This window comes from Dipodomys spectabilis, unplaced genomic scaffold (genome assembly GCF_019054845.1).
Source record: "Dipodomys spectabilis isolate Male_0828 unplaced genomic scaffold, ASM1905484v1 ptg000145l, whole genome shotgun sequence".
NCBI lineage: Eukaryota > Metazoa > Chordata > Mammalia > Rodentia > Heteromyidae > Dipodomys > Dipodomys spectabilis.
In genome coordinates this window covers 16,974,860-17,001,715 of record NW_024870822.1, presented here as the reverse complement: position 1 = coordinate 17,001,715, position 26,856 = coordinate 16,974,860, and the positions used below count along the sequence as shown (strand labels likewise).

General features: G+C 41.2%; 1 protein-coding gene across 4 annotated transcripts in view; it reads right to left on the bottom strand.

The window, feature by feature from the left end:
• The window catches only part of Sergef (secretion regulating guanine nucleotide exchange factor), a 218,975-nt gene extending 196,458 nt beyond the window's left edge, over positions 1 to 22,517 (bottom strand). Inside the window, exons 1-6 of one of the 4 annotated variants that reach the window (XM_042691605.1) lie at positions 22,442 to 22,517; positions 16,990 to 17,125; positions 15,470 to 15,625; positions 13,442 to 13,536; positions 8,385 to 8,445; positions 2,027 to 2,140 (exon numbers count right to left, since the gene is read on the bottom strand). In XM_042691605.1, coding sequence (XP_042547539.1) covers positions 2,027 to 2,140; positions 8,385 to 8,445; positions 13,442 to 13,536; positions 15,470 to 15,625; positions 16,990 to 17,125; positions 22,442 to 22,504 — 625 coding nt within the window. In that variant the 5' untranslated portion in view covers positions 22,505 to 22,517. Of the gene's footprint in view, positions 1 to 2,026; positions 2,141 to 8,384; positions 8,446 to 13,441; positions 13,537 to 15,469; positions 15,626 to 16,989; positions 17,126 to 17,488; positions 17,580 to 22,441 lie in introns of those variants that run through there. The other 3 variants (XM_042691607.1, XM_042691606.1, XM_042691608.1) reach the window with 3 other exon arrangements.
• Positions 22,518 to 26,856: the final 4,339 nt, after the last annotated feature.

The window sequence follows — 26,856 nt, the reverse complement described above, 5'->3', positions numbered from 1 at the left end:
AAATGTGTCTATGTGTGCCTGCATTTCTTAGGATTACCTTCTGAGTGAACTTCAGAAGCAAGAAATATCTCATGTGTTTAACTGCTGCTGTGTATAGGACTTAACTACAAACTTAGGCCTGCTGAACATAAAGCAAAACTAGAATTTAAACCTGGCACCAGTCTCCAAATCCAGCACTTTCCCCCTTTAATTACGCTGCCTCCTCTGGTGAGGCACTCAGGATACACTATGGCAACTCATAGCCTGGCATGCAGACACACGCAGTCTTTTTCTAAACTCTTCAGACATTTCTTTTGAGTTCACAAAAGTTACTTCATTCCAAGTATGCTGTGAAATGAATAGGACAAAACAGATATTTTCAGAGAATGTATCACTGGAGAAGAATCCAGGAGCTACTGTGGCCAGGAAAGGAAAGGCAACCAGGGAGCTAACTCCAGAATATGGTAATAAGGTGAAAGTGGGAGAAATAGAAATGAAAGGCCTTAAGAGCGGGAAGTTGGTATTCCAATACCTCTTTAGAAAACTCCTCCAAATCAACTGAGTCTAAGCTGCTACTCCAAGCAGATCCCAAATGTATCATTTAAATCAAATAAGTATTTTTTTATTCCTTATTGTTACTGGTCCTATGTAAAATATAGAGAACAATGACATACAGTTCCTGCCCTTGAAAAGTTCATAATCTATCTAGGTGTGATAGCACACACCCATAATCCCTGCATTGAGGAGATTAAGGCAGAAGAATGTCAACTTTGAGGCTAGCCTTGGTGCACAGCAAAAACCTGTCTCAAAAAAAATGATTTGTAATTCCTCTGTATGGTATTTTCACAATAAAAAAATGATTAAATAAAAGTTTGCAATCTGCAGTATATGAGAAAACCCATAAACAATTCATACGATTAAAATACTTTGTGCTATCCATACACATGAAGAAAATGCAATGGAAGGCAGATAGGAAGGACAGTACGTGTCTGAAACACCTATATCTGAGCCAGGAAGAAAAGAAAAGCTTTTCATAGTTTCCCACAGCCAACCCATGGGCTTCAACAAGCTGATCCCAGCTCTAGCTGAAAAACAAAACCTCCATGGCTTTGATCCCAATTCCTGTTGCACCACCACTCCCCCTACAGGCTGCCCTGCCTTATTCTAGGACAATACCTTCTTCATTCTGAGCTTCAGAAGAGATCTCCTGTCTAGGTTTTTCCCACAGCCAATCCTCAATAAACTGGGACACAAAGAGAGTGAGGAGGAAAAAAAAGGGAGAAGATAGAGACATGGTACTATAGGCAGAGAATAAAGACCCACAAAGAGCGCAGGAAATGGAGAGCTGATAAGAGGTGGAGGTAGAGAAGAAGAGAAAGGGGAAGAAAGAAATAAACCCTACAAACTGGCCACAAGAAGGCCAAGTAACAGACCTATAGCAGAACACTTTTACCCACTCTCTTGTATTTTTCCCTATAGGAGATCCTGGCCCTCTCTCTCCATCCTCTCTCCTTCCTGTACCTCTCTGGGAAGAAGAAACTGGACATGTGCAACATGTCTATAGTTCTAAGTTCCCTCTTTGGGGGTGCCTGCCTGCAGAGAGATTGCACTCTTATGTCCTCTTAGTCATCCAAGCTTAGCAGGTACCATCAGTGCAGCTGCCACAGTGCCGGGTGGATAAACTGAATTCTGGATTCAGAATTTACAACTCAGTATTACTAGATACTGTTTTTAAACAACTAAGTTATGTCTTCCAAGCAGTTTTTAACAGTTTTTGATTGTGATCTTCACCTCCTTGACTTGTCTCTATTTCTCAATATGTCCCAAACACTGGACCTACAAAAAAATCCCAACCAGTGTACCCCATCACCTAATAGGGAGAATTAGACAGACAGATCACAAAATAACAGAAATAATAATTTCATTTATCCATTTGTGTGTGCTTGCATCTACTTCATCACCCCGAGTGTGCATGTGTATACGTGCATGTGTGTGTGTGTGTGTGTGTGTGTGTGTGTGTTACTAAAAAGAAAAAAAAAAACCTCACCTGTCACTCTGCTTGGTTCCTTTGCTGTCAAAAACGATGGAAGAGCCTGCCCAGGACACAGCCGTCGTGCAGAAGATGCCAAACCAGTCCCCCACTGGAACACAATGCCACTCACTTCCCAGCGAAGCAGAAGGGAAAACAGAGAAAATGAACATCGGGATAAGACCGATTACTCTTTGAGCCTAACTGCTATGGGAAACTCCCAATCCATTTTCAGTTAAGATAAGTATAATGGAGTTCAATTGCTTAAAAGGTCCTATTACTGGGATTACAAATGCAGTCTTCTAGTAACTGAAAACCACCAAAGAAAATTCCAGTATCAAAAAACCTCCTCTAAAATATCTCAGGACACTGGACTAGTGTCCAAATTACTGGAATGCTACTTTGTTCCTAGCTAACCTGAAAGGGCAACTTACACTCCAAAGCAAATAGAAAGTTAAACCTTGATGATCATCAAGTTCATTCCTCACATTTATTAGCTGAGAAAACTGAGGCCCGAAAGAGAGGATATGCACTGTCCAAGTCACACAGACAGATAGTAGCAGAGAAAAAGGTAGGAGTCAACTGACCTAAAACCTAAGGGAGTGACTTTTCCTTTACACCAAGATGAATGCACAGATTCTCAACTGCTAGGTAAATTTAGGGCCACAAGAGAGCTTAACAACATGATTTCAGGAGAATGGCCTGTTCTTCCCATGTCCACTGAATCTGACCTACACATCCACAGTCCTGAACCTCCTACAAATGCACAGACAAAATTCTATTTTCTCAACAATCAGATGTGTGGCACTTGGAACCAGTACCAACATTAAAGTCTCCTCCTATAGTCCAATAGTCCTTTAAGATGTAAACAGACAAGGCTGCTTTATGAAAAATAAACTATCACCACTCAGTGCAATATGAGCAAAGCATGGGGATATAATAAAACAAAACTTATAATCCACTCAAAAAAAAAAGTTTGAGGGAGGTAGGGAAAAATAGAGAACTTAAGGGAGGGAGAGAAAGGTGAAAAGAGAAGAGGAAGAAGAGGAGAAAATAAAGAAGAAGAGAAACAAGAATCTGTGGTATACATATACACTATGGAATTTGATGCCTCCATCAGAAAGAATGACATCGCCCCATTTGTTAGGAAATGGAAAGACTTCAAAAAAATTATATTAAGTGAAGTAAGCCAGGCCCAAAGAAACATAGGTCTATGGTTTCCCTTATTTGCAGTAACTAGTGTATGTCTGGGACAAGCAGAAAAGGTCAAAAGCTATGTACAATATGACCAGATAAGATGATGTTAAGTGAAATGAACCCAAGATAGGGACACAAGTGGTTTTTTTCTTTCTTGCTATTGTTGCTAACATATTTATAATGTACCATGTGATTTTTTTTTATTTCTTTGTATGTTCCTCCCCCATGGTATAACCCCTGTTTTCACTGTATTTGTATATATACTGTATATTGTATATTTCACTGCATCTTGTATGTACACTTCTCTAGCTTGGGGAGGGGAAGGGAAAAAACAAAATGCTTAAATAGGGAGATGTACAAGACACTATGTTGAAAAACAAACTTTACAATTTAGGTGGTGAGGGAGTTGGGGGGAGTGTAGTTATGGAGATAGGAGGGAAGGGAGGGTAGGGGAAAAACAAAGGAGGGGGTAACAATGCTTGATAGAAAATGTATGCATTACCTTGCTCATGTAACTATAACCCCTCTGTACAGTATTTTTTTTGGGGGGGGGGTCCGGTCGTGGGACCTGAATTCTGGGCCTGGGCACTGTCCCTCAGCTCTTCAGCTCAAGGCTAGCACTCTACCACTTAAGCCACAGCGCCACTTCCGGCTTTTTTCTTTTTTGCCTATGTGGTGCTGAGGAATCGAACCCAGGGCCTCACGCATGCAAGGCAAGTGCTCTACCACTGAGCCACCTTCCCAGCCCGAGAAATTCTTTTTAAAGAGGGGAGGGAAAATCAAGAAACCACACCAGGTGCAAAGGCTCACATCTATAACTTCAGCTAACTGGGAGATGAAATTCAGGAGGATTGTGGTTCAAGACTAGCCCAGGCAATTTAGCAAGACCCCATCTCAACAAATAATCTGGCTGTGGTGGTTCATACCTGTAATCCCAGCTACCAGGGAACTATAGGTAAGAGGATCATGGTCTAAGACTACTCCTGGTCAGAAGTTCAATATGTTATCCAAAAAAACCATTAAAGCAGCCTGGCGCCAGTGGCTCACGCCTATAATCCTAGCTACTCAGGAGGCTGAGATCTGAGGATCACCGTTCAAAGCTAGCCCAGGCAGGAAAGTCCAATAAACCACTAGAAAACCAGAAGTGGCACTGTGGCTCAAGAGGTAGAGCGCTCGCCTTGAGCTGAAGAGCGCAGGGACAGTACCCAAGCCCAGAATTCAAGCCCCACGACCAACAAAAAAAAAAAAAAAAAATCATTAAGGCAAATAGGGCTAAGGGAATAGCCCAAGTGGCAGAGTACTAAACCAGAGTTCAACACCCAATATGAAGGAAGGAAGAAAAGGAGGGAGGGAGGGATCTTCTTCCACAATCCTTCAGAGATAACAACCCTGAGATCTACTACCTTCTAGACCAACTGGATATTACAATTCTGTAACATTATTATAGAACTATTGTTCATTTTGTTAGGCTTGATGATAACATAGGTTATTTTCAAAGAGTACTTACTTATCTTTTAAAGATACATCCATAAATATTTATATCTTAAGTGAAAGAGAAGAGGACTTACAATCAAGTTAATCAAACATACAGTGGGAACTACACTACTTTGTAACAATATGGAAATGAATACATATGACCAGCAATTACACTCATCAAGGTTTTACAAGTCACATATCTAAAAGATTAATTATATGGGACTCATATAACTCAGTAGGGATTTTTTTTAATGGACAAAGAACTTTAACAGAAGACATACACATGGCTATCAAGTACACAAAAAGATACTCAACATCATTAACTACCAAGAAAACACAGAACTACTATGGTAGCCTATAATATATTTGTCTCTGAGGATAGCTACTATTTAAAAAAATAGTAACTATTGGTGAGGAGATGAAGATTAGAACCTTTTTGCATAATTATTGTGAATGCTAAATAGCATAGCTGCTATGTAAAACAGTATGGAATTCCTCAAAAGCAAATTAAAATAGCAACTGCCATATGATCTTGGTATATGTCCAAAATATTTGAAATCATAATCTTGAAGAGACATTCCTACTCCATTGTTCATTGAAGCATTACTCATCAAAGCTGACATGGAAACAAATCAAGTATCCACTAGGGAGTGAATGAATAAAGAAAATTTAGTTTGCAATGGAATATTATTCAGTCTTTACAAAAAAAATTATAAGGAAATCCTGGCATGATTCTAACTGAAATAAGCCAGAGACACAGAACAAATACCAAATATTCTATTTATGTACCTGTGTTAGTCAAACTCACAGAAGCAGAAAATAGAACAGTGATTGTCAGGGACTGCAGGTAAAGGTGAGGGAGAGTTGCAGCTGATTAATGGGTATAATGTTTCAGCTCTGCTATATGAGCAAGATTCTAGAGACCTGCTGTTCAAGAATGTCTACAGTTATCAAGACAGTATTTTATACTTCAACATTGTGTTAAAAGGACAGATCTCATACTAAGTGTTTTGTTGTTGTTTTTGTGCTAATCCTAGGGCTTGAACTCAGGGCTTGGGTACGGTTTCTGAACTTTCTTTGCTCAAGACTAGCATACTTGAGCCACACAGCACTGCTTCTAGCTTTTTTGGTACTTAATTACAGATAAGAGCCTCTCAACCTGGGCTAGCTTTAAACAGCAATCTTCAGATCTCAGCCTCCTGAGTAGCTAGGTGTGAGACACCAGCACCTGTGACATAAAACACCTAATGTTCTTGAATTAAAACACAAACAAGCAAAACCAACAGGACTCAAAGAAACTTGGAAGTGTTGGACAGATCTATTACCTAAATGTTGGTAATGACATCACAGATATTTATATGTCCAAATCCTTCAAACAGTATAAATTAATATGAGGTTCTTTGTATATCAACTTGACCTCAATAAAGCTTTTGTTAAAAGGCAACCAATTATAGAAAACTGGTCAAAAGTGGGGAAGAAAATAATTGACAGGTAATTGTCTTATCCTGCTAATCTCTCTTTTTTATTAAATTTATTTCTTATTGTCTTTAAAGGAATTTCAATTCAACATGTCAACTTATAAGTACAATGTGTCTTGATCAACCCTGCTGATTTCTAAGAGAACAATCTGCTTATAAACGTGTACCACACTGGGCATTGGTGGCTCACAACTATAATCCTAACTACTCAGGTGGCTGAGATCAGAGGATCATGGTTTAAAGCCAGCCCAAGCAGGAAAGTTCATGAAACTCTTATCTCTAAGAAAGCACTAGAAAACCGAAGTGGCACTGTGGCCTTGAGCTGAAAAGCTGAGGTACAGCGCCCAGGCCCAGAGTTCAACTGACCCCCACCCCAAAAAAAAGTGTAATAATCACCATACAATTCAACAGTCACAACTCTAGGCCTTTTAGCTCAGAGATATAAAAATATATGTGGTGTACAGAGGGGTTACAGTTTCATAAGTCAAATAATAAGTAAATTTCTTTTTGGACAATATCACCCAGTAGCATTCTACAGTGGGTGACTGGTAAATAAACCATGGTTGTTAGGGACTGAACTGTGTCCCTCCCCCCCCACCAGACATTTAGGCATTGAATCCTAATACCCAATGTGATTGTATTTATAGATATTTATTACCCTCCTATACAGAAGTAATAAAGGCACAATAGTACATAGAGCAGGAATAAGAAGGGCCCAACCATTAAGTCTGGTATCCTTATAGGAAAAAGAAGACCCTAAAGATGTCTCTTTCCACAAGTGCCAAAAGAAAAAGCCATATAAAAACATAGCAAGAAGAAAGCCATCTACCAGTCAAGAAGAAGGCCTCACCAGAAACCAACCTGATAGCACACTGATCTTGGGCTTTTAGCCTCTAGTATGGTGAAGAAATAAATTTATGTTATTTAAGCCATTCAGCCTGTGATATTTTGTTACAGCAGCCCTATCCAACTAATACAGTGATATATCCAGATTGGATATACTACTCAGAAATAAAATGGCATGCTATTCAGCAACAGAAAGGAATTGATTATTGTACACTCTGCTTGGATAACTCTACAGAGAATTATGCTAACTGAAAAATGCCAACCCCAAAAGATAACATACTGTATGATGTTTATGTAACAGGCTATACAGGAGGCAGATTATGGTGATGGAACTGTTCTGTATCTTAACTATATCAATGTTGATATCCTGGTTGGACTACTGCACTATAATTCTGCTATCACAGGAAACATTTGGGATCTATTTTATTTTGAACAGTTACATGTGAATCTACAATTATCTCAAAGTACAAAATTTAAATTCAATGAAGAAAAAATATAATCAACACAAAGCAGGGGACTATCAGCAAGGTATGGCACTAAAATCTGCTCCTTTTCTCTCCCCCCAGTTGGACTCATACAGCGTAGGGTCAACTAGTGCTGAGCAGCAGCACAAAAGGAGTAAGAGCACAAACCTGAAAGGGAAGAAATCAAAGGGACAAACCTATTCCAGATTTCCAATTCCTCTCTCATTCCTGCACTCTCTCCTCTAAATAAGTTCCGATTGATCACTATCTTTGAAAAGAAACATATATACACTTATATATACAATAATTTTGATATACTTATGATTTTAATATATACTCTAAACCTCAGGACCCTCAGAGCAGGGCCTGATTCCTTAATGCTCAGGGCCTAAGAATCCATCCACATGTACCTGCCCTGTCCACCTCACATATATACTGCCTGTCCCATCATTCACACATAGCACTGAAGACAGCCCACTTGATGCTTTTAAATTAATAAACATTAAAATCGATTTGGAAGGCCATTCAGTTCATTGCAAAGAATATAGGTCTGGGAATCAGATCATTTCAGACTCTGATTCAGCTCTACCACTTACTACTATATCAATTCCCCTGTAACTTAAAGTTACTAAAATGCAATAACAAACTCTCTGGGCCTCTGTTTCTTCACTTCCTGGTTAAGAGGACAATCAAAGCAGGGAAATCTAGTGCCAAGCCTAGAAAAGAAAAAGCTAGGAAACAGTTTCCTTCTTCCCTCCTGCTAAAGCTTTTCTCACCTGACTCCAGCCTGTAATCTCTTCCTTTAATCAGAACTACAGCAGAGCAAGGCCCTTTGAAATACCTTAAAGAGTTTTTCTCAAATCTCAGTCTCCCCTTAGAAGGTGTCCATTTAGAAAAATAAAGCCAAATGATCACCTGTAGCAGCTAATGCATGCCTCAGTCCTGCAGCAACCCAAACAACTTTCTCTCTCAGGAGCTGTCAAAAGAAAAGGATCTGGAAATGAAACATCTACAAAATTGTATGTCATTTACAAATACCACAAAATACAATATGGTTTGGTCTCTATTAGGCACCTAATTGGCTTAAAGCTACACACACACATACACACACACACACACACACACACACACACACACACGCACACACATACGCGCGCGTGTACACATGCACACACGTATGCACGCACGCACACACACACACACACACACACACATTCTCTCCAGAAATTCCTCTCTATTTATTACAAGATATTTTTTAAAAAACTTTAAAATATCACAGAACAAAACCATATTGCACCATCTCTCTAGGCTAGGAATAACCGTCAAGGTCATCTAGTCTGGGGGTTTGCTAAGGTTTTCTTAAAACAGCTGAACTGTATTTTATTTTGGACTTTTACAGGTCATACAATAGCTGGAATACCACTGAGCTCTGTCACTGCAACACAAAACAGCTGTAGAATGTAAATAAATGAATGATCATGGCTGTGTGCCAGTAAAAACTAACAGGGACTCTTAGTTTTCCCATTCTTGATCTAACCAATGCAGAACTCCTCCGCAGCATCTACCAAATGGCCATGCAACCCTAGCCCAACACCCACCTCTTTTAGTGCCTATTCCATCTTTGTAGTTCCATTTGTCTCTTTCATTGAAGCCAAACCTCTCTGCCTGTGGCTTCTGACAGTGCTTTCCAAATATTTGAAGACACTTGTCATGTCCTCTCTAAGACATTTTGTGGGGGTTTTAAAAATAAATCCTTGAATTCTTAATACTACTCCCTTCGAGATGCAGACCTTAATTTCCCTCCCCTGTGTGGGCTGGACTTGGTGACACATTTCTAATGAAAAGAAAAAGAAAGTGATGAATGACTCAGAAACAAGGTGACAAAAGGCCCTGAAGCTGCCTGGCTGGAATCTCCCTCTCTTCCCTTGGGAGAAGCCAGATGCCATGTCCAAAGAGTCCTATAGAGGCCCACATGGCAGAGCATGGAAATGGATGTGTAGCCCAGTAAAGCCTACAGAGGTGGCATGCAGACCCCAATGATGCCCTGCCTTCCACCTCATGAGATAATGCTTCTAGTTTTAAGCTGCTAGGTATGGAGGTAATTTGTTGCCTAGTAATAGGTAACTAGTGCAGATCTCATCTGAAGATGGATATCCCCAGTTCTATCAGCCATTACTGAGTTTCAAATTCTCTCTGCCTCCTACTCTCTCTCTCTCTCTAGAATGTGCTTATTAATCTCTCTCTTTTAAAGAAATTTTTGTACATCATTCAGTGCCCTTTATTTATAGGTCTTTTGTTTATTTGTAGACCTACTGTTTCTAGTCTTTAGGATCCTCAAGGATCAAGGACCTTCAGTCTTATATACCTTTATGTCAATGGCCTAGGAACCAACCTCCAACAAACACCATACCACAAAGGCAGACTGACAGCACACAGAACAGACCTTTGGCCTCCCTTCTAGAGACTACACTTCTGTCAGTAGAGTCCCTGATCACACTGGTTCACAGCAAGATAAGATCTTACAGCTAATACAATTTGAACACTTTGCCCTCTGAATTTAGAGTCCTTTTTCCCTAAAACTATCAGAAGCACTTTAGGAGTAAACTCAGTATCCTAAACATACTCATCTCCAGTTCCTTCTCCATTTTTCCTTTCTCCATTTTATTGCCCCTGCCTTAGTTTGGGTCACCATCTCTTATCTGGATTGTTAGCAGGTTTCCTACATTATCACCTCAGTCATCCTCCACACTACCCTGTCTGGCTCCTCTGTAATATGCTATTCATACCATCTAGCATACATTACTATGTTGACTATCCCCTACCTGCCTACTCTACGCAGCCACCTCTACCTCTCCTCCATATTCTAACCATATGAAATGGCTGTTCCATGTGAACCCTCCAGTTTCATGCTTCTATACCTTTGTTTACACTATTCTTTTTATTTTTTATTGTTATTATAAAGGTGATGTACAGAGGGGTTACAGTTACATAAGTCAGATAAAGAGTACACTTCTTTTTGGATATGTCACTCCTTCCCTTGCTTTCTCCCAGTTTTTTTTCCTCTCAATCCCACCCAAAGTTGTATAGTTCATTTTCAACATAGTGTCTAGTAAGTACCACTGCTGCATTTGTTCACCCTTTGTCCCTCCATTTGTTTACATTATTCTTTGGCCCAAAATATTCTTCTTCTGCAGACTTTGTGCATCCTCCTATACCAAGCCAGATAAAACTGTACTCAACTTTAAGAGTTGGCTTAAGCCCTCTGCTAGGAACGAGTCAGTCTTTCCTCCTATGGAATTGTACATGCAGCTGCCATAATTCTAACATGATACTACATTTTGGTACTTATCTATCTACTGTATACTACCAAACTATAAAGACTCTCAAATGCAAAGACAAGTGTTATTCACCTGTATACTCACTACCTGAACACAGTGCCTAATAGCATAGCCACCAGTACATAAAAGAACAAGTTCCTATATTGCACTTTGGCTTATTTCTCCCACATAGGATACAACCTGTCAAAATGTTTTTACTTACCAATTCTGTCATGCAACATATTTTAACTTTGTTCCTCTCTGTCTTCCTTAATTATATGAATTATAATTAAGCCAAATTAATTATCACTAATATGTAGGTTGCTACAAAGACACTTATTTGCAACTGGGAGTTACAACACTTCCTATAGCAGGGAACTGGGGCTCTGTAAAGTCTAGACTTTTGTACATACCATGAGAACTATTACTGGTAAATCATACCCCACAGAGCAGCAACTGAGCTCAGCAAGAGGGCAGAAGCCAGCCCAAACTCTCTCCAAAGAAAACAGATCCCCTACTCTTAATTGGAGTTCTAGGAAGTTAGATAGAACTAACATAGGTGATAAAACTAATTTTAGCTTCTATCATATATCTTTAAAAATTCCATATGCAGCCAGGTATATCTTAATATCTATAATCTGAGCTACTCAAGTGGACGAAATCAGAGGATCATGTTTCAAAGCCAGCCCAGGCTAGAAAGTCCATGAGACTCTTATCTCCAATAAACTACCAAAAGGCCAGAAGTGGAGCTATGGCTCAAGTTGTAGAAGAGTAGCTTTGATTTTAAAAGTCCAAGGACAAGCCGGGCAGCGGTGGCTCATGCCTGTAATCCTAGCTACTTAGGAGGCTGAGATCTGAGGATCGCAGTTCAAAGCCAGCCCGGACAGGAAAGTCTGTAAGACTCTTATCTCCAATAAACCACTAGAAAACTAGAGGTGGTGCTGTGGCTCAAGCGGTAGAGCACTCACCTCGAGCTGAAGAGCGTAGGGACAGTGCCCAAGCCCAGAGTTCAAGCCCCATGACTGACAAAAAAAAAAGTCTAGGAATAGAACCCAAGCCCTGAGCTTAAGTCCTAAAACCTGTATACACACACACACACACACACACACACACACACACACACACACACACACACACACACACACACACACAAATCCATATGCCTATTTTATCACCTACACTATAAACGTCATAAAATAATGAAGTACAATTCATTGAAAAGAGTCTTGAACTAGGGCAGAGTCCTGTTTCCCATTTCTGCTATCTAAAATGGTGGCCACTAGTACATATGGTCAGCAAGCCCTTAAAATGTAATCAGACTGAGTTGAGACATTTGTCAGTAAAAAACGTAAACTAGAGACATAAGTCTTTTGTGTGTGTGTGTGTGTGTGTGTGTGTGTGTGTGTGTGTGTGTGTGTGTGTGTGTGTGTGTGTGTGTGTGTGTGTGTGTGTGTGTCCGGTCGTGGGGCCTGAACTCTGGGCCTGGGCGCTGTCCCTCAGTTCTTCAGCTCAAGGCTAGCACGCTACCACTTGAGCCACAGCACCACTTCTGGCTTTTTTTTTTTTTTTCTGCATATGTGGTGCTGAGGAATTGAACCCAGGGCCTCATGCATGCAAGGCAAGTGCTCTACCACTGAGCCACCTTCTCAGCCCCAGCCCTAAGTCTTTGTACACTATAAAGCATATAAAATATTCCACTAATAATTGTTTCACTGATGACTTGCTGAAATGGTATTAGTTTAGACATATTGAATTAGTTAAAATGTTGTGGAAATTACTTTCTCCTACATGTAAAATATGGATAAGACATGAAAATGTCACATGAAGAAGAAGCCAGTCACAAAAGGTGACGTGTTACATGATTACACTTATATGAAATGCCCAGAACAGGCAAATCCACAGACTGGAAGAAGACTAGTGTTCCTGAGGGGTGCAGGAAGGAAAGAATAGGAGTAGCTGTTATTCACTGATGATGAAAATTCTAAAATTAGATAACGGTGACAGAAGCATTTAAACATGCTCTTTAAACAGGCTTTTTAAAACACTGGATTTGTATATCATGAAAGCATGAATTTAATGATATATGAATTGTACCTCGATAAAGCTGCCACTTTAATTTTTTATTTAATTTTTTTGAAATTTTCTATCACTTCTATGGCCCACATTGTATTTCTACTGGACAGCACTGGCCTGTACCACATTTGCCTAGGTTAGTATCTTTAGTTGTTGTTGTTGTTGTTGTTGTTTTTTGGGGGGTTATTTGTTTTTGTTTTGTTAGTCACAGGGCTTGAACTCAGGGCCTGGGCACTGTCTAGTAGTGCTCTACCACTTTGAGCCACAGTGCCATCTAGATTAGTATCTTTAGGAAAGTCACTTTAATTTGGTTTAGTTCCTAACATAGTTTCCCCTATTATTAATTTCAGAATTCTAAAATGTCATTTGGATTTATGAGATATATGACTGTTTTAGTTTATAAAACATTACATTATAAGAACTAAGAGATGTCTTTTACTAATAACATCAATCTCACCACTAACTTTTCTCAGAACGGCCTTTTCATCAACTCAAATTCAGCCTTTTATTAAGACTAAAGACAGCCAGAATCACCTGGAAACAGTTAACAAGACAGAGCAAGCTAATATTAGATGTCCTCACCTCAATGATCTGGGGAACCACACATCTTCGAGGCCCATGAGGAATTCCCAACTGGCCAAACAAGTTAGATCCACATGACAGAACTTGACCTCCTTCTGCAAAATATAAGTACTTAGATTGCAAATCTAAGAAGTAAACATATGTGCTAATGGGAAAGTGCTGAAGGATGAGGTACAAAGCAGAGGAAAGAAGGTAGTAGCAATCCTGAGTTTCAGAGCCTTAAGACAAAATTCCCTTCTTTTATTCCACTAGGAATAAAAGCTATAGGATTATCTGGGCAGAACACTGCCTAGTATTGGAATGGGAAAGAAAATACTCCCCACTTCTCCAGTTTCCAAGTAACAGAATTTCCCTTCAGTTCCTTTACCATTTTCTCCCTGGTCTACAAGATAAGGGGTCACCTACCCAAGTGATAAGTTTGAGAAAAGGGATGATATATAGATAAAATATACAGAGAGAGATAAAGATAGAGATAGAGAGCTAGAGATAGAGATATATGTGGCTTGGTTGGTGCCTTCAGCCATCTATGCTGACATATACCAAGAGTTTCCCTTTTGGGACAAGTCTAGAGTTTGGAAGGAAATTTGGACCAAAGGAATATTATAACTACTTGGCCTCATAATTAACCTTCTTCTTCACTTTGCCTTTATCAGTAAAAAGCTGAAAGTTTTCATCTCCAACTCTGACCACTCTGTGCCTTTCTCATAATTGGTTATGACAAGTGGAGGGTTATCCACTGACTCCCTGCAACCCTAACACAGGCCTACAATAAGCACTTCCTAAATTATAACTATTGTTTAACTACCACATAAATAAGATTATTTTTAAAATGCTAATCTAACCCAGAGTCATGCTAGACAACCACTGGTATATATCCCAGCCTCTGTTCAGATTCCAATAATTACTCCTAATTAAATACATATTATAGAACCCCCTCTGCAGAAGAGGAATGGTAGTATGCCAGGTGCCAGTGGCTCACGCCTGTAATCCTCCTGTAATCTCAGGAGGCTGAGATCTGAGGATCATGGTTCAAAGCCAGCCGGGGCAGGAAAGTCCATGAGATTCTTATCTTCAATAAACCACTCAGAAAACCAGAAGTGGTGCTGTGCTCAAATGGTAGAGTGCTCACCTTGAGCTGAAAAGCTGAGAGACAGTGCCCAAACCCAGAGTTCAAGCCCTACAACCAACAAAAAAAAAAAAAAGAGAGGAATGGTGATACATGAGGAGGGGTTTTTTGGTTGTTCCTGTTTTTGGTTTTTTCCTCCCTTGGTACTGAGGTTTGAACTCAGGGTCTGGGCACTGACCCTGAACTTTTTTGTGCTCAAAGCTAGTGCTCTACCACTTGAACCATAGCTCCATTTCTAGCTTTTTGCAGTTAATTGGAGATAAGAGTCTTACAAACTTTCCTGCCTGGTTGGCTTTGGACTGCAATCTTCAAATCTCAGCTTCCTGAGTAGCTAGGATTATAGGAGTAAGCCACCAGTTTCTGGCATGAGGAGTATTTTAAAGATGGGGCCAAAGTTCAAGAGATAGACAATAGGATATTTCCAGACACAGAAAAGACCATCAACTTTTTATGCTAGAAAGAAAATACAGGGCATGTGGAAAATAAGAGACAAGGTAACAGAGATAGGTAGGCACATTATAGAAGACCATTGCTAAAAAACTTGGGATTTACACTCTGTCTAGGACAATCCACAAGGGTTTAAGGTAGCTGTTCCAAAGAGCATGATCTATTAACCCTTTGACTATACTCCTGTAAAATCTACTTTCTTTTCTGCCTTCACAGAGACCAAATAGTTCTATCATAATGTATTCTTTTAAAAGGGAGGAGTATGTAATTCAATGGCAGAGCATTTGCCTCATATGTGTGAAAAATAAAGAGAGAAAGATAAAAAGGGGAGGAAAATCCTCTCTTGTTGAAGGTGCCCTGGAACTTTCCTTGAGGACCAGAAAGAACATCCATGATAAAGTTCATATCCAAAGCTTTGTAGTGATTAAAAAAAGAATATGTAGAAGTGAAGTTACCTGTGAGCATAATAGTAAAATCCCAGCCACAGGCCACTTGCTGGACAGGACAGCCAAGGAGGGATTTGCAGAGAGTAAAATACAGAACATCCTCTGTATGACCAAGGCCTAACTGCCCATCTTTGTTCAGGCCACAAACAAAAAGGCCTCCTCCATCTGCAAAATATAAAGATTTCAGTGATAGTATGCCCAGGGAAAATGACAAGTTTCCAAAGAGAACAAAAGAATATCACTAATGAACTGGAGTCACAAATAAGTAACTTTGCTCACCCGAAATAATGTTTATAACCTATGCATGTTAATGTGTCCTGGAGCCAAATGGGCCAAGGGCTTCCAATCTAATATCTAAATGGGAACTCAAGTCCTGGAGAGGGGCCAGTCCCCAAACGAATCATCTTCTATAACAAGAGAGCCAACATTTATTCAACACTTAGAATGTGCCAGGTACGGTTCTAAGAGCACTACATGTGAGGCCAACTTATCCTGCAGATAATGTCTAGAGCCCAGAATATTTTCAGAGGCCCAAGAGAATGGCTTAATTTTGAATTTTTTTAAAGCAAGAAAACATAATGTAATAATAATTCACACATAATTCTAAACTAGCCTATAGTGTACTCATTTTCATTTGAATACACTTGTAAAACATAATTCTGTGTGTATGTGTGGTACTGGGATTTGAATCAGGGCCTCATATTTGCTTGACAGATACTCTACTGCTGGAGCCATGCCTCCAGACATTTTTGCTTTAATTATTATTCACATAAGGACTCATGCTTTATGCCCAAACCAGCCTTAGACCACAATTCTCCTCTCTCTACCCCACAGTAGCTGGGAATAAAAGCATGAGCCACCATACTCAGCATAAAATATAGCCTTTAAGATTTCCTTACAGAAGAAAGTATCTATGAAGATGAAAATACCAAGTACCCATGAAAATTATAATACAGCCTTATTAACTCCCCAAATCTCCATTCACATTCCTCATATAACAGATAATGAAACTGTGGCACAGAAAAATTATTTGTCCACAATCACATAGCTAAAAAAATTACAGAAACAGGATCTGAAACCAGGGAGTTTAACTGCAGAGCTTATGTTTTTACCCAAATGCAGGACCTTCCTTTGCAATACTATAGCATATGTAATACTTGGAGCCCTGTCTTACAGGGACTTGTTCCAAGGTTTTGGCTCTCAAGGAATACCAAATTTAATTGCAATGTGAAAACTAAACAGTACAAAACAGGCTATGTATTGTAACTATGTCTGTAATTTGCCTTATGACCTTATATATTCAATGTCTCTGATTGAACCTCATTTGCATAAAATGTGAGAGTGGGGGATGATCTAGATGACTGAAGTTCTTCTAACTCTAACAACATAGCAATTTCTAATGGCAATTTGGCTCTTTCTCAAATATGTTCTCTTCTGTGAAATATGAAAGATTTAAGAGACATTAATATAATATCCTAGGGAAAAAGGTTTCAAGAAGAAAATAAGTGGCTATTTTTGAAGGAAATTACCTGTGACAACTGCAGAGTGGCCTCCTCCTCCTGTGATCTTCTTGATATGTCCAGGTTTACAGAAGTCCTTCAGTTTCTGGGGCAAAAGGACATCTTCCTTATGACCAAGGCCAAGTTGTCCATAGCTATTTGCACCCTAGGGATAAAACAAGTCCAGGTTGAAAAAAAAACTGCCTGTGTCTATGAATCTGTTTCCATCTTTCTCACCGTCACATGCTTCTCAGAGCCCACAACAGATGATCCTTCAGATTCTACCATGATTGATTTTTGCTTTGTTTTTTCCAGATTTTTCTATTAGTGCACATGAACTGTCCAAAAGGGGAGTTCATTGCAATATTGCCTACATGAATGTAATGTACTTTGATCATATTCACACCCCCCTTTATTACTCATAAAAAGCTGTTAAATGTAACCTACATTTTGACACCAGTCCCATCTTTCAAACACCATGATTTTTATTTCAGAAGAATTCTACTACTTATCCAATGATACTCCTCACCTTTCCCTTCCAAGACTCTAATCCCCCATACATCCTGCCTTTGGGAAACTTCACAGGCATTCCTTCTGATAGATGCTAATTAGCTAAAGAGGCTAAGGAAAGAAATGATGAGGAATAGAAACAAAGTGGGCAGAGAATATTCTGGAATTAGTTCTTTTCCCTTCTCTCCACATCCTCCATGGCAATGACTTTCTGTAATGAAAGTTAGCCCCTTTGTACAACTACTTAATTTTTTTTAAATAACAAAAAGAAAGTTAGCTAAGGAATCTGTACCTTAAACAAGATGCATCACTATTGTACTTGGACTTTCCCAAGTACAATGTTTTTTGTTTCTTTGTTTTTTGGTAGGCCGTGGGTCCTGAACTCTGGGCCTACGTGCTGTCCCTCAGTTCTTCAGCTCAAGGCGAGCACTTTACCACTCAAGCTACAGCGCCACCTCTGGCTTTTTCTGCTTATGTAATGCTGAGGAATCAAACCCAGAGCTTCATACATGCATGGCAAGCTCTCTACCACTGAGCCAACTCCCCAGCCCATCAAGTACAATGTTTTGCAATTCTAATATTCAGATCTTCCCCTGGTAAGCAATATGTCTATTGGTGTTATAAAACAATAGAAGTCCATAATATGAATCTGGAGATGTAGCTGAGTAGTAGAGTGCTTGCCTAGCATGTGTAAAGTCCTGAGTTCAATACCCAGCACTGGAAAAAAACAAAAAACAAAAACAAAAACAAAAAAACTAGCCCATATTCACTAATTTGAAACCCTTATACCTAGATATATTTCAGACCCAAATTTTTATGGAGTACTGGATGCTGGTGGCTCACACCTGTAATCCTAGTGGCTACTCAGAAAGCTGGCTGAAGTTCAAAGCCAACCCAGGTAGAAAAGTCCTTGACGTTCTTATCTCCAATTAACTAGCAAAAAGCCTCAAATGGAGGCATGGATCAAATGGTAGAGTGCCAGTTTTGAGTGAAAAAGTGCAGGGACAGAACCCAGGTCCTGAGTTCAAGATCCAGTATTATCACACACAAAAATTAGTTTTAAGCAATAATTTGGGAGGGAGCCAGGCACCAATGACTCATGCCTATAATCCTAGCTACTTGGGAGGCTGCAATCTGAGGATCACAGTTCAAAGCCAGCCCGGGCAGGAAAGTCCATGAGACTTACCTCCAATTAACCACCAGAAAACCGGAAGTGGTGCTGTGGTTCAAGTGGTAGAACACTAGCCTTGGGTTAAAGAACTTAGGGACAGCACCCAGGCCCTGAGTTCAAGACCCATGACCAACAACAACAACAATAATAATAATAATTTGGGGCGGGAAGGTGGCTTAGTGGTAGAGCGTTTGCCTTGCATGCCTGAGGCCCTGGGTTCGATACCTCAGCACCACATAAGCAAAAAGAAAAAAGCCAGAAGTGGAGCTGTGGCTCAAGTGGTAGAGCGCTAGCCTTGAGCTAAAGAGCTGAGGGACAGCGCTCAGGCCCAGAGTTCAGGCCCCATGACCAGACCCAAAAAAAAAAAAAAAAAATATATATATATATATACATATATATATATATATTGTATACATCAATTGAATTATAAAAGTGAAATGTCTTTGTACAACAAGTTGGTGTCAATAAAATACTATTAAAAAATAATTTGGCATATATATCATATAGATTTATGCAAAATCTGGGGAAAACATCCCATAAGCAAAATAGTTCTGCAGTAGAAGATACAAATACAAAAGTGAGAACACATAAACAGCTTAACATTCAGTATAGTTAGAGCTTTCAGAAGGTTTTATATTAATACTGAAGATCAGGGCCTAGGGGCCTGCAGGGAAGATATTAACAAAATTTCAGAAATTCTTATTTCTTCAAATGTCTCCCCCATGCTGATTTGTCCTGGGATAATGAATCTTTGAAAATCTAATTTTTGAGGACACCTCAAATGCAAACTATATAATTCTAACAAACAAAATCCTATCTCCCACTGTGTATTTCACAGTGACCCTAAGCTTCAAGAACTCCAAGGTGGAAGAGTAAGCTATGGCAGGGACACAGGCCTAGAGGAGCAACAGAAGTTCCAAATGTCCAGCATTTCTCTGTATAGTGGCCAGTCACCTTTAATCCTCTTAACAACCATAGATAAGGCCATTATCACTATCTTTTACAGATGAAGAAACTAAAATAAACTTCCCATAGTTACATAGCTACATGTGTGACAGATCATATGCCTACACTTTTCACTAGTACTTAATGTGGGGAGAATGATGGAAGGGGTGATATTGATCAAGATTTACTATACTCACAAACTAACATATTGAATTAGAATCCCTTTGTACAATTACTGGAAGATATTTTTTAAAAACAGAACAGGCTAACTTACCTCATGGAGAAAAGAAATAATCGGGCTGGGAAGGTGGCTCAGTGGTAGAGCGCATGCCTTGCATGCCAGAGGCCCTGGGTTCGATTCCTCAGCACCACATAAGCAAAAAGAAAAAAGCCGGAAGTGGCGCTGTGGCTCAAGTGGTAGAGCGTTAGCCTTGAGCTGAAGAGCTGAGGGACAGCGCCCAGGCCCAGAGTTCAGGCCCCATGACCGGACCCAAAAAAAAAAAAAAAGAAATAATCTAACACACACACACAAGAGAATAAAGAAAAGAAAATGACTTAGGACGAACTAGCTAGCTCAGAGACTAAGCTACATGTCCCTATCTAAAGTAGCAGTCACCTTACTACCTTATTCCCTTTCTCTGCTTTGTTTTTCTTTATATAACTCTTTGACATTACAGTTCTCCTTGTTCACTGACTCCTTGGCTAGAAAGTTAACTCCACGAGGACAAAAACTTCATTTTGCTTTTTGCTCACTATTTCCTCTGTACTGGAAACTGTGCTGGCCCACAGAAGCTATGTATACATTTACATGGGTTACTGGATGTCAGACCATACAGGCCCCCACTCAGAAAAGAGCAAATGAAAGGCTGTTACACAGCGTCAAACAGAATGTACATGTACTGGAATGTCTCAGTCAGCTCTGTGGCTGCCCCCGTTATCAGGGTTGAAGGCTGCTTCTGCAGGGAAAAGTGAGACATAAACACTCTGAGATCAAATACGCTTCCAATATTTGTAATGAGGCAAGAATCCCTAAAACAAGAAAAAGAAAGATGGAATAAGTTAACCTAAACTATTAAAATTCTATTGCTTCCCTTCATTAAAACACCCCAGACACATCCAACATACTCACCTAATAAGATAATCACCCTTATTATGGAATGAATTGTGTTCCCCAAAAATTTTATATGTTGAGACCCTAACTTCTGATACAAGAATGGGGACCATCTAGGCCACAGAACACATAAAGTCCACAGAATCTTTTGGTACATGACAGGACAGACATGTATGCTTCTTGCCAACATTGGTCATCTGCCCATAGCCCATCAGCCTTTATTGATTATTTTGTACAACCCAGGAATAATCTTATAAATATCCAAATGGCTCTTGGCAGAAAAAAAGATTCCTCATACCTGCTAGAACATGATTGTTATTTGAAGATATGGCTTTTAAAGATGTTTATTTACATAGTAACTAAATTAAATGATGAGGTCATAAGAGTGGAGCCCTAAGCCAATCTGACTGGTCTCCTTATAAGAAAAGACCCAAGGTGCACACATACAAAGAAAAAGCTACCAGAGGCCTCGATGAAACTAAAACTGCCATCACCTCAATCTTGGGCTTCTTGATCAAGGACTGTGAGAAAATAAATTTTTATTGTCTAATCTCTTGATCTGTTTTATTTTGTTATGGCTGCCCAAGCAAACTAATACACACACCAAAATTATGCAGTAGGAAGAAGCCACCATCTCACCTCCAAGCACAGTAGGAAAGTATGGTTCAACTAGCCTTCCAATTTAGTTTATTCTAGGACGTATCTAGAAAGGCTCTTTCAATCAGACCTTTTGTTGTCCCCACAGATTCATCTCCTGCCTAGAAAAAGTCAGAGACTGCACACACTCAAGCCCTAACTTCACCTCCAGCTCAAGCGTCACCTCAGAGAGCCAGACAGGCCACTCCGCTCTCTCCTGCCAGACTACAGCCTGACACTCAACAAGTGCAAGGTATGCAATGATAACTGCCCTTAAACAACATAGTAAGTGCTTTTTAACAGCAATACAGATTTACATTATCTTTTCCCAACACACACACACAGGCTAATCATTCAAGCCTCGTTATCTCCCAAACATTACCAAGTGGCTGGGCCCACAAGCACAAGTACTCATTCATTCATCCTTTAGTCACTGAGTATTTGCGGGTGATCTACAAGATGCCGGGGACCAATCGATACAAAGCAAACATGACAAGGCTCGGTACCCACCAATGACGCTTACAAGTAGCCAAGGAAACTGACATGAACAAACCACACATGTCATTTTACAATTGTGGTATCTGCTATGAAAAAAACCACGACAATGGACATCGACTGCCCTCCTCCCCTTCTCGCACCCCCAGGACCCACAGCATCAAGTATCAGCAAATATGCAGGGTCTGCGCGCTGCCTGCACCGCAGGCCTCACCTCCAAAGGAGGCTCCCGAAGCTGGGGCGGCGCTGGAGCATGACCTCCATCCTCCGGGCAAGAGGAGGTGCGGCACAGGTGGCCCCCACGGGCTCCAGGGTCCGCCAATTCTCTCTCGGCCGGGCCCTCCGCGCTGTCTTCCCGGGCGCTCTCCCTGCCGAGGTCCCTCGCGGAGCGGGCGTTCTGCCGTGGGAGTGGAGTCCCCTCCCCAGGGCCTCGGCCCTTCGGGTCCAGACCCCACGCCAGCCGGGCATAGCCTCAACCCAGCCCCAGGAGTCTCCCACCCGCAGCCCGAGTCCGCCCTCAGCTTCCAAGTCCCGACCCACCCAGGCTAAGGCCGCGAGCTCCGGGGTCTCCGCGACCCCACGGCCGGCCCCAGTCCGGGGGCGGAGCCACTTACCCAGGAGAAGAGCGCGGCGGCGGCGGCGGGGGCGGCCGCCGGGGTGCACGGCTGGCGCTCCATGCGGGCTGCTCCGCCTGCGCTTCCGGGAGGGGCTGCCGTGGGGCAGGGCGGGGCCTGATTGTCTCAGGGGCGGAGCCTTGCTGAGAAGACCCCGAAGGGGGCGGGGCGGGGAGGAGGCGGAGTCTGTGGTTGGGCAGAGCTTGCAGGGAGTCTTGACTGACAGACTGCCACCCGGGTGCAGCCGAGAGCCCGTCCCAGCTGGGACCGATCGGAGTGTGGAGTCTCCTCACAACTGGTGGAAGGGTGGTACCCAAGTGACTTCGGGGCCTGCTGGACGTAGAGTCCGGACCAGAGGGACCTAGAGGGCGCTCGTACCTGTCTGCCTGCCCGCCCACTCTCCCTCCCCGCCCTGGCCTTCCCAGCGCGCCAGACTACTGGGCCTGGAGCCGGCCTTTGCATTCTACTTTGAGTAATAATTCCTCACAGGTGCACTGTGCTCTGTAGTCATCAGAGCTTCCCCACGTTTTATCTCATCCGGTCCCGTATCCATGCAGAGAGGTGGCCACCATTTGATGGCGGAGGAAATTCAGTCTGGGCTGCTGGAGTCCTGCCCAGTGCGGTGGCCTGCTTTGGTTGGCGATTGCCGATCTGAGGCAGTGTTTTGGCAGCCGAATGTGATGTCTTGCATCGCTGTGGCTGCGCTCTGGGCCTGGCACCACACAGGGAACTCACCCCTCTCCACGCTGAACCCGGGAGGCTGCTGGGACAGCCGCCAGCCTCCGTGTGCCAGGCACAGGGCCTGCCCTCATTCTGATAGTGGATAATAGTTTTCACCCAGAAGAGATTTCCATATAAAACGGCTTTCATCAGATACTGTCATACTGTTTAGGGGATTAAATAAATATAACTTTTTTCCCCCTGGAAGAAAATGTGGCAGTGCGTTCTGGGAAAATGGAATTAGGAACCAGGGACATCAATGATAGAACCCACATTCACTCAATAGCTCTTGGCCACTCACCAGGCCTCACCAGGAGTTATGCCTGGAGCCCATAAGAAGTGTCTCAGAGGAGCTCCTACCCCTTAGTATTTCTTCTTGTTGTGTCACCTGAAGGCAGCCCTGGCCTTTAACTTTCCAGCCTAAGTCATCTTGGGATCATGAATGACTAAGAAAAACACAAAACAAAGCAGATCTTCATTCTCTGAAGACATACAGAAACTATGCCATGTTTGTTTGCTGGCTTGTTTTGTTGCTTTTTGTTATTGTTTTTTATTTTTTATTGTTGCTGGTCCTAGGGCTTTGCTTAGGCCTTGTCCCTGAGCCTTTTTGTGCTCAAGGCTAGCACTCTACCACTTGAGCCACAGCTCCACTTCTAGCTTTTTCTAGTAATTTATTGGAGATAAAGAGTCTCACGGACTTTCCTGTCCAGTGTGGCTTTGAATCTCAAGCCTCAGATCTCAGCCTCCTGAGTGGCTAGAATTACAGATGTGAGGCACCAGCACCAGGCTTATTATTGCTTTCTTAACCATTCCTTTTAAGAATGTGTAAATGAGATGTAAAAATGAGATTCTTCCTCTGTTTTAGCAGAATCTTGAAGGCTGTAAGTGCCAATAACTCCCACATTATAAAGTACAGTGGGAGACAACCAAACCTGAACACTCGCAAATCAGGTGTGTAGAAACCAGAACAAAACTTTCAGTCTATGGAAGAGGTTAGAGAGGCTGAGAGAGAATAGGCTATATGGCCACAGTTAACACTGTGATGTGAGTACCACCATCTCATGTCCCAGGAAAGGTGCTTCAGCTCCTTCCAGAGTGGAGCCTCAGCAGGGTACTGCTCAATTCATGCTGAGAAAATTCATGGCTTGCCAGCAAATAACAGCTCTGATGGTTGAGCAAAGAAATTGGTGTTTAGTGGAGGTCTTTCACATCCAGTGTTCTAAGAAAAAGAATGAGTATCTGAACATTTACCCCAGCATGAGCATATTGATAGAATGGTATTCTCAGACCTTCTCCAAGGAAAGTTCTGAAGGGGTAAAATGACACCCACAGGAGAGTTGGCTACCAGATTCCCAGGGGGTGATGGAGATGAATTCAACAGCCCAGCTAGAGCATACATTTATCCACATCAAGAAATCCTGAGAAATCAGGTGGGAAGGTCTTTCAAGACATCCATGAGTGTGAGTCAGCAGACAATACTCAGCAAGTACAGAAAGCTCTGATGACAATTCATAGCACTATCAGACCAAAAAAAGAGCCTTTCTACCCTTAACCTTTTCTACCCCCACTAGCTACTACTCCCCCAATCCTGGAGGAGTCTAGGCATCCCAGTGAGTGGAGAAGGGGGAGTAAGGGAATGAAGATGCTAACGAACTCTTCTCAGTTCTAGAGGAAGAAAAAAACTAAACTTAAATTTTGATGTTTTAGATTTTTACACAGCAATGAACTTTCTTTTGTTGGGCTGGGGATCTAACCCAGAGCTTTGTCCATGCTAGGCAACTGCTGTACCAGTAAGCTATATCCCCAGGCCTGGAGTTGTTTTTTTTTTTTTTTGTCTTTTCTTTTTTGATACTGGGGATTGAACCCAGGACATTGCACTTGCTAGCAAGTGCTTTGCCACTGAGCTACATCCCAGCCCAAGGCCTGGAGTTTTTAAGTGAGAGACAGAGACAAAGACATAGACCAGAGACAGAAAGAAAGGGAGAGAGATTGAGGGAAGAAAAGGAGGGGAGAGGGACAGAAGGAAGCCTTAGACAGACTGAAGCTCAGCTTCTCAATGGCTCCATCCCTTACTGGACCAAGATGATCCCTCTGTGCCATAACACACACAGAGGAAGGAAGGAGATTCGGAGACTAGAAGAAATTAAGAACATTTTAATATATATTTTTATTGTAAAGACAGTGTACAGAGGGGTTACAGTTACATGAGCAAGGTAATGAGTACATTTCCTATGGAGCATTGTTACACCCTCCTTTATTTTTCCCCTCCATCCCTTTCCTTCACAACTCCTCCCACTCCCTCTCCCACAAAGATGTAAAGTTGGTTTTCAACATAGTGTCTTGTACATCTCATTGTTAAAATGGGTCATCCTGTATCCTTATTTCAGCATTTCGTTATTTTCCTTCTCCTCCTCAAATTAGAAAAATGTATATACAAGATGCAGGATACCAGAATCAAATACAGTGATAACAGGGATTGTAGCATGGGGGAAGAACATACAAAGAAACATTTTTAAAAATCACATAGTACATTGGGTGGGGGGAGAGGGGGGAGGCTGGGAAGGGAGGTGAAGGGTAAACAAAGGAGGAGGCTGCAATGCTTGGTAAGATATGTATGCATTATCCTGCCCATGTAATTGTAACCCCTCTGTACAGTATGTTCTCAAATAAAATAAAATAAAATTAATTTTAAAAAAAAATTAAAAAAAAATCACATAGTACATTATAAGGACATTTAAAAGAACAGTAACAAAGATAAAAACCTCTTGTGTCCCTATCTTGGGGTTCATTTCGCTTAGCATCAGGTTATATAGTCATATGTACATAGCTTTTGACCTCTTCTGCTTGTCCTAGACATATACTAGTTATTGCAGATAAGGGAACCATGAGACCTATGTTTCTTTGGGCCTGGCTTACTTCACTTAATGTAATTTTTTCCAAGTCTTTCCATTTCCTAACAGATGGGGTGTTGTTATTCTTTCTGAGGGAGGCATAGAATTCCATTATATATATACACCACATTTTCTTGACCCATTCATCTACTGAGGGGCATCTGAGTTGGTTCCGTATCTTAGCTGTGGTGAATAATGCTGTGATAAACATAGTTGTTCTAGTAGCTTTAGTATGGCCTTGTTTGTGATCGTTTGGGTAAATGCCCAAAAGTGGTATTGCTGGGTCATAGGGGAGCTCTATGTGGAGTCTTTTGAGGAACCTCCATAATACTTACCAAAGTGGTTGAACAAGTTTACATTCCCACCAACAATACAGTAGGGTTCCCTTTTGGCCACTTCCCCTCCAGCATCTGTTGTTATTAGATTTCTTTTTTTATGTGCTATTTTTCTTTTTTTTATTGTGAAAATACCGTACAAAGGAGTTACAAGGGCAAGGGTACCTCCTCCTTTGTAGATTTCTTGATTATAGTCATTCTAACTATGGTGAGGTAGAATCTCAATGTTGTTTTGATTTGCATTTCTTTTATGGCTAAAGAAGTTGAGCATTTCTTCATGTGTCTATTGGCCATTTTGATTTCCTCTTCAGAGAAGTCGCTCTTAAGTCTTTAGCCCACTTATTAATTGTGTGGTTGTTTCTTTGAGGATTTGTTGTTGGGGAATTTAATTTTTTCAGTTCTAAGTATATTTCAGATTTGAGACCCTAGTCTGTTGTATGGCTAGTGAAGATCTTCTTCCAATCCGTGG